Genomic DNA, 8,906 nt, shown 5'->3' on the forward strand with positions numbered 1-8,906 from the left:
GTAACCAGTTTCTCTGTGAAAAACTGTAGTCTTTGCAGACTTTGGAGTAGAGAACTGAAAATGGGTGGATGGCACAGGTTTTCTTAGATAGGAAAAGAAGTCAGTAGTCCTGTGAAAATCCTGCCAGTTTAGGTCAATTTCTAGAATTCTAAAAGCTTGCACAAATAGAGTAGATTCATTTTTGTAACTGAAATCTTCAAAATTAATAAAGTAGATTTTTAAATTGAATGCTTATTAAGTTGTGGAGGAAAGAAAGAATAGAGAGCAGACAGAAAATTGAACTAGAAAGGAACAAGTTTAGGGACAACAGACTGAGACAGTGCTCACTAACTCAAGAGATTATACCCAGCCCTGGAAGCAGAACAGTCCTTACCTTGTTCCACCTCTACTTGATTCGTTTTATTTCTGTTAAACTGTTTTATTTTCTACAAACCACCACTGAATTTGCCACAAGTAATCCTGATTGTGTAGCAGTAACCCATAGGATTATGAAGGCAAGGAAAAGTTGCTCACAGATAAGTCTCTGCAATTAAAATACCTTCTACAGAGTCAGAAAACTACTGAATTCTTTTATTTTCAATTATAATTTTTTAATAACTATATTTCTGCATAAAATGTTAGTCAGTTTTGGCACACCTAAGATCTCTTTTCTAAGATCCATTCCTTTCTCAGCTGGAAAACTCAGATGATGCTATTTCAAATGAAACCTGTTTATGGCACAGTTGATGCTTGTTTTCATTGTGACAGATATTTTTTTTTTTAATCATTTCATTTTTATCTTATAATCTGCTTTTTATAACCTGGAAATAGGGAGGTTTTAGTATTGGCATGTCGTAATAGTAACTTTAAATGCACAGTCTTGTTTCTGATATTTGCATTTAAGCAAAGAACTCAACTGTGAACTGCCTAGGAAGGAGGGAGACTTGTGTAGATTGCATGTTTTTCTTCTGGTGTTCACTGTCTCACAACTACATGTTCTTTCTTTTACAGACAAATAAAGAGGCACCTGTATGGTACAAGAAACTGCAGAAGAAAACATCACCATAGCATTTTTCCAAAATCATTAAAAATAATCCTTTGGGGATTTTTTCATTAAAGTTATTTTCGTCATAATGATGTCCATTTTACTATAAAAGCAAACAACTGGTTTGGTTTTAACTGTTTCTTTTTTAACTGTCAAATAATCTTACACTTCATAAAATAATTTCTAGATATGTGAATAAAATGTGTGGAAATAATGCATGCAATAATTTTACTAACATGTATTTGAATTTTAAAAGATAAATAAACAATAGTGTGTTGTACACATTATAATCTGGGCAGTTAAAGGATGTGTTATTCAGAGTGTTCCAATTAATGCATGTTTCGGCTTTTTTTATATTGTTTTTCTTGGACGCTGTGTTTCATGCCACATTCCTTGCAACTATTCTGGCTGATGGAAATTTTTAAAATATACATGAGTTAGTATCAAACTATATCCTACTTTCTGTGAAGGAAATTCACATCAGCTGGAAAAAAAATTTCTTACCAGACTTGATTTGTAGTTTATCACTTGATGTCACTTGTATAACCGAACAGGCATTAAAAATACTTTAGAGAACCAATAAAATAAATCTTAATTATCAGCACTGGTAAGTACTGTATACTGAAAATACTGCTCAGATTTCACTTAAGAGAAAGCTCCTTCTTCTTAGCACCTTTTTCCTAGCTCCTTTTTCCTTGACAATATCTTAAATAGATTGTTTTTTCTAACCTGGACACGAACAATAATTATTTACTACATAATACTGAGCTATATCAAGCTTATGATTCCCACATACACTTTTCTTCCTTTTCCAAACAACTGTTGAAGCACAGTAATACTTCCTCTGCTCCAGAAAAGCTTCAGTTTCCTTTTTTTCCTTTTCTCTTTCTGAGAGTGCAAGGTAAAAATGCTGGCAATTGCACATCACAGTTTAAAATTACCATTCTGTGAGTGAGGGAGGCCACATGTGTAGACAGACGTAATAATCTTTTATTAGACTAACTGCTGGTCACTGGGGAAAAAATCACACAAACTTTTGGACTCACAAACCTATATATACAGTCATTTCTGAATAACTGTTTTCCTGAAGTCTAGGTTTTATCTAACATATATTTTTATGTGAATAGAATCCTTAACTTTTATTTCCTATGAAACAGCTCTCATACGTAGATACTAATTTTGTGGACTGTAACAGGTACTTACTAACTGAACTTGCCATACTATCCTGTTTGTCTGTTATCAATGAGTAATTAATAAATTGTATTATCTAGAAGGACAGTAAGTTATTTGAGGCAAGATACTAGTTGGAATCTTAAGTATTTACAGTTTTTTCTCCTGTGGTATCTTTATAGACAAATTGGTGAGATAGACTGTAGGGTGGGTGACACACCCACCTGAACAAACACGGTGCTATGTCCAGGTAGAATAGTGTCATCCCTTGGCAAGTTCATAGGCAATACCAGATCTGAGGGAATAGTCTGTCTATACATGGGAGGGAAAGGTCTCAGAAGATCTCAAGAGGCTGGAAATTGGGTCAACAAGAACCATATGAAGCTCAACAAAAGCGATTGCAGTCCCACATCCAGGATGGAATAACCCCATATGCCAATACTGCTGCAAAGCAGCTTGACAGAAACAGACCTTAAGGTGCCAGTGGACAACAAATGGAATATGAGTCAGTAATGTGCCAGCCAGCCACATCCTGGGTGGTTATTACCAGCAGGATAGCCGGCAGATGCAGGGAAGTGATCTTTCCCTTCACTTTGGCACATGGGAGATCACATACGGAGTCTTGCATCCAGTTTTGGGCTTGTTCAAGAAAGGCATTGACATAGTGCAGTGAGTCCAGCAGAAGTGCACCAAGATGGAGAGGGGCTGAAGCACCTGATGTAGAAGGGGAGGCGGAAAGAACTGGACTTGAACAGCCTTAAGAGTAGAGGACTTACAGGAGGAACTTCTTGTAGTCTCCAACTACCAAATGGGAGGGTACAGAGACAAGAGAGGTGCACAGCAATAGCATAAGAGACAATGGACACCAGATGGAGCACTAGAAAACTCAGTTAGCTATTACAAAAAATGCTCTCACTGTAAGGATGGTCAAATACTGGAACAGGTTGCCTAGACAGGTGGTGGAATCTTGCTCCTTGGAGATGTTCAGAACTCAACAAACTCCTGAGCATACTGGTGTAATTGGACCTGATTTTGAGAAGGACTAGATGACTGATTTTCAGAATTCCTGTCCAGCTCAAATTACTCTATGGTGTTATTCCTAAATATACTGATATCAGATAGTGACATTAATTTACTTTATACCATCCAAAAGGCAGAATTCTGTTTAATTCTTCCATGAAAATACAATACACAGGAACATTTTTACTCTTAGAGAACAACTGTCCATTGTAAATTTCTGTGTCCTCCAGGCAGCCTGATTTTATAAGAAGGCTGGCAGAAGATTAGGCTGATTTTGTGGTGAAATTTTATTGATACTTAAGCAGTTCTTCAGATGACAGAGTGGCTTATTCTGTCAAAGGGTTGTGGGTTTTAGGTTTTTTTAAATTATTAACAAGGTCCATTTTTAAACGTAATAAAAGCAATTTATTGGAATATACTGCTAACACACAATGCTGTTGGTAAATTCTTGTAATCCATGTAGTCCGTGTGTAAATCTCCTCAATATTGTCTGGGGTTTTTTTAATTGAAAACTGTATTTTTCCTGTGATTCTTCACTAGACTCCAAGGCTATAATTAATTATCTAGGAGGAGACCTTCTAAGCTTCTCATGAGAAAGCTAGCATGTCACTTAAATATAACTATTCAAATGTGAGATGCCCTACAGCAAAAATTAATGAAGCTTTTTGCTCTTTAAGTAATGAAAAGGCTCAGTTGCAGTACCTGTACAGCACTTTTACTGGTGTTCTTTCCCACAAACATAGTTGTCAAATGAATTATTCCAAAATTATTCTTCATGGTCTTTGCCATCTATTGTCACAGGCCTTGTGTCAATGATGTGTGAGTCAAAAATAATGAAGTGAAGAGAAATTTCTAAGGGTAGTCATGCATGTAAGCAACTTGTGACTGAAGTGCCCAACCCACATAATCGTCTTCAGTTCCTCTTTTTCAAACCAAAGGGAGCAAAGCCAAAAAAAATCTCTATCCACTATTACATTTCTTTGTACATTAAGTAGGTGTTACTTAAGTGATAAGTTTTGTAAATACATGGGTTGAACAGGAAAGAAAGAAAGACAATGCTTTAGAGCAGGTTAGGATTTGGAGGGTTTTTAACACTGTAATTGCTTTCTCACCTTTCTGTCCCTTGTCTGAAGACAAGAAGCTGTAGTGCATCAAGGTAATCTCTTGTTTGAGGAAAAAACTGAAAACATAATTGCGTTTTTTAATAAGGACCTAAACTTTTAAGGCTTACTGCTGAATCCTGTGGTCATAATTCCCTGGCACTGTAGTTTCTAAATATTTTCTGTACAAATAAGCAATATGCCTTTTGGATTTGTAGTCTTCATTCCCTTCAAGACTTTCTGTATAAAGCAGCAATGAAATCTTTTGAAAGAGGAACATCTATAAATTCAGATATCAATTCAGTATTTGTCAGTATCTCAGAGATACGATTTCCTACCTCTTACACATTAGGTGTTATTTTCTGTTTCAGTTACACTTTTTTATGATACGTAGTTTCAGTAAAAAAAAAACAGGAACACTTTAATCTATTAAACCTCTGACACCTGCAAGATGGTCAGTCAGAATTCTTTTACTCCTGGTAGGCAGGCATTCATTAACTTCCATGTCTTTGAAAGACATGACTCAGAGAGCATGACATTGTAGAAACAAATTACTACCTTTTGAAGAAGTATTTTTGTTATTATGTATATGTGTCTCAATCAGTTGTCAGTCTGTAGCACATTTACATGAAAACAGATTTATACACAACAGTTTGAGTCTGTAACATCCTGTCATCTTTCAGGGTTGTGCTTATTAGGGAGGTCTACTGAGGAAAGCATTTCTCTCCCTGTTAACATTACGTTTAATAGATCATATGCCAGACTTCTTACTGAGTCAAAGAAATGTATCCCTGGTATTTTCTTATACCAAATATCGAGCATCTGTATTCATTCTCGACCTTTGAAAATGAAACAAGTATCTCTAGAAGATCAAGTTTTGCTTAGTGTCTTTGGGCAATATTATCCCCTTGTTAAATTCCTGGGATTGATTGGGAACTCTTGACCTTTAAAACGCATACTTCCGCAGCTTGATTAAGGCAGTTACACTTAGGGTATTTCAGACTGAAGCTGGGCAGCAATTGGCAGCAGCAGAGGGTGCAAGCTCTGGGGGGATGGCATCATGAGCGGAAATGGACAGCAGTTGGGAATTGTGCAAGAGTGAGTGGCGAGTACTGTAGAAGCTTTTAGCAGGAAAATAAGTAGGTACAGCTCTTCACAGATGTTAGACCCTCTGCAGCTCTTTTCAGCCCTCTGCTGACAGCACAAGAGCCACAAACTTTCTTCCACAGAGTTCATTTTGTGGAGGTCCCTGTGTTTCTTTCCTCACTGATAAGTTTTCCATAGCAGTAAATACCTGTGGTTTTTGTTTCTTGGTTTTTCTTTTAGGGAGAGAAAGACTTCTTTTTCTTAGGACACTGGAACTAAGTTTAAAAAAAAAAAAAAAAAGGTGAATTTCAATCAGCTTACCCTTTAAAGGATGAAGGGGACAAAAACTACCAGCAAACTTCATCCTCATGAGAGGAGAAAATGACAGAAGTATTAAATGTAAGAAGTTAGCATTGATCATGGAAATAGCTTTTACTCAAAAACTTACATGTTTTCACAGACTCTGTGCCCTTTTTGAAGATACTACAGAAATAACCACAGTAAAAGAGAATGCCGCTTTGACTGAAGCAATAGAATCAACTTTGTTTGACCATGAATAATTGAAGTCTTTGTGTTAATGCTCCTTTTAAGGGAGTCGTGGATCAGTAAATGTAACTTAATTGCAGGAAAAGTCTTATGGATGGAATTTATGACTGTATTTCAATGAAAGTCTTTTCATTTTTCCTTTTGGTTCAATAGAAAAAGGATTACTTAGATTATTCAGTGTTGCAGCTGAAACTGTGAGCAATTCCCAGTGGTCCTGTTTTTCGTGATTCTAGAGATACGTATTGTGGCATGCAAGACTCTCTTTTGCTTTCTTATTCAGTTCTTCAGAAGAATTTGTTTCTTTGTGCATTATTATTTTGTAGTGCTTGATTCTTCAAGGGAATTTACACACACAGTGTATACGTGGGTTTTAAACGGGATTGTTACCTAAGTGCAGGGGTCCTTTTTAGAAGAAAGAGTTGAAAATATTCCCACTGACCTCTCTCAGACCTTGAGAGAGGGTTGATTCTGCGCCCAAGCTTTCTTGTGCTCCCCATTGCCGGTACAGGGCCGCAGATACAGGAGACCTGTCACTCTGTGTTTCACAGCACTGTGGTTTCCAAGCAGTGTAAACACAGATTCACACGTTGTCATCCGCAGCTACATGTAAGACATTCACAAAAAAATTAATATCACTCATCTCCTCCATGGTGCTGTGGGAAGTCTAAACAGGGGGAAAATACAATATTTTGGTGCGGCCTATTCACTTGCCACCTTTTCCTTCATGGTTAGCATATAAATAACATTCTAGCGAGTCTTCATTTTTGGACATTGGAAAGGAAGCGGCTTGCGAGTCCTGCAAGGATGGCTAAGTCCTTTTTTCATATACTTCATCAGAGATGTTCTGTGTCCACGTACTGACCAGACACCTTCTAAAAGATCGTTAGGCACCACTTCTTACATATTAAATTTTATTTTACTGATTTATTATTTAAATACTAAGTCCCCAGAATCTACTCAGTATTTATGAGTAAAGGAGTACGTGCCTGAAAGTAACAACAAGCAATAAAGGGACTAATATGTCAATGACTTGAGTCTTACTGAATTAGCACATTCCTTGTCATTTTGTGTCATTTCTTTCATTATTGCAGTAATTAACGTTGCAGAATTGCACTTGTGCCATTCAGCAAGGAATGGAGAACAATAACAGTGTTTACTGGCAGCAGGAGGGAGCTTACCTTTCTTTCTCAACCGCATAAAATCTCTGCAGGCTAATCTCAGTGCGCAGCCAGGGTGCCCTCCTACACAATGGAGGTCTGAAACCTCCCTTAGGGGAACCTGAGCAAGCTGATTAGATCTCGTCCAAGAAAGCCAGATACCCAATTCTATGAAATATAGCGGTTTTTCATTCTGACGCACCATTTCACATCTGGGCAGGCTGAAACCTTTGTCAAATGGATTTACACCATGATAGTAATTCTGAGATAGATGAGTGATTTAAAAACAACTACAGAGTATTTTCAGTCCATTAAACTCTGAAATTACAAAGAACAGTAAATGTCTTGTGTTTCCAGCTGCAGCTGGAAATTCATAATTCACTATTATTATTTTGTAGCTGTAAACTGAAATACTATAAATGCATACACATTTTTAACAGAAATTATTTGGGTTTGATTATTTTTAATACAAAGCAAAATATTTTTGGTGAACATCTGTGTTTAAGGTGCTTCTGGTCAGGAGTTAAATGCCAACAAAATATATTGAAATTAATTTTATTTTAAAATATATTACTGTACTTCATTACACCATCTTCATGGACCTGTCTGATCTACTGTACTGGCTCCAAGAATTGTCAGATTTATAACAGAAAGGTGCAAACTCCCCATGGGCCAACAGTGGACAGAATCACATTTACTGATTTAAATGACAGCCCTAGTTTTCATAGAGATGTACAGCACCTTTGATAAGGAAGTTTCCAGATTCACTGGATGTTTCTGGAAACAGGATTACCTGATCCACCTTCTCAGCTATGTTTGTTGTTATTCTTTCACATATGAGGTTTTCTGTGTTCTTTATTCTCACCACTTCTATCTAATTTCTGAAAACATAAAGATGTAACTGTAAGGTTCTCCTGCTTGGGTGCCCCTCAGCCATGGAGGTATCAAAAGCAGAGATGTGCTGGCATTCCCAGGGATCACCTTGTCTTCTTCTAGTCATGATAGCGTGAAGTCCTACTCTACACAGAGAGATAACAGCACTAACATTGCTTCACTCTTATGAAATACCAACTGTTGGGTTTGGAATAGGAACAACTGTGATCCTGAATGTGGATTTATTGGAGCAAAAATTAGAACTCCATCTGAACAAACCTGGCAAGGCTATTGGCTGAACAGTGCTTTATAGCTGTCATACTGCTTCCATAGGAAACTGAGTATGTACCATTTTCTTCAGGTGATGGGTAGGATTTCATGTGATCATCCCTGCTGAGTGTTCACAGAAGTTCACTTTGTCTAAGATGATGATAGGGGCATTTCTGAAGAAAGGAGTGACCTTTGGAAAGAAACTGCCAAGACAACAATCAGAGTTTCCAGTCTGTTGGCTTGAGGCACCTTCTACAGACTGCATAAAGCTCCTCAGTACTGTTACGATACTGAACTTCATATTCGCCTCTGCCTTCTTCATTTTCTGATATCTACTTTAAAAATACCAGCTTTCCAGTTTTTATTTATCCCATTCTTAAGCACCTGACTTTATGAAATAGTAAAAAACCTTTGGCAAATATTAGAGAGTATGAATACCATGACTACTTGAACACTTGGCTTTGCCAAGGGTAGGGCTTTCCAGCTGTGTGTAGCCAGTTAGGTGCATTTAATCCAATAAAACAAATTAAGGCCATGGCATTTGATGGAGGGTGGATATTTAAAAATGTACAATGTTTTAATGTTCAACTAATTGTAGAGGGGAATTCCTCAAGTGGCATAATTCAGTGTGAACATGCAGCTTCTTTGTCTGTTTGGTTA

At 37.1% G+C, this 8,906-nt stretch overlaps 1 protein-coding gene across 2 annotated transcripts in view; it reads left to right on the top strand.

The window, feature by feature from the left end:
* The window catches only part of PIBF1 (progesterone immunomodulatory binding factor 1), a 107,239-nt gene extending 106,013 nt beyond the window's left edge, over positions 1-1,226 (top strand). For both annotated transcript variants that reach the window (XM_082279264.1, XM_082279263.1), the window contains exon 18: positions 991-1,226. In XM_082279264.1, the coding sequence (XP_082135390.1) occupies positions 991-1,047 (57 nt within the window). In that variant the 3' untranslated portion in view covers positions 1,048-1,226. The remainder of the gene's footprint in view (positions 1-990) is intronic.
* The last annotated feature ends 7,680 nt before the right edge of the window (positions 1,227-8,906 follow it).

Source organism: Coloeus monedula (assembly GCF_965178545.1).
Source record: "Coloeus monedula genome assembly, chromosome: 3".
NCBI classification, from domain to species: Eukaryota; Metazoa; Chordata; class Aves; order Passeriformes; family Corvidae; genus Coloeus; species Coloeus monedula.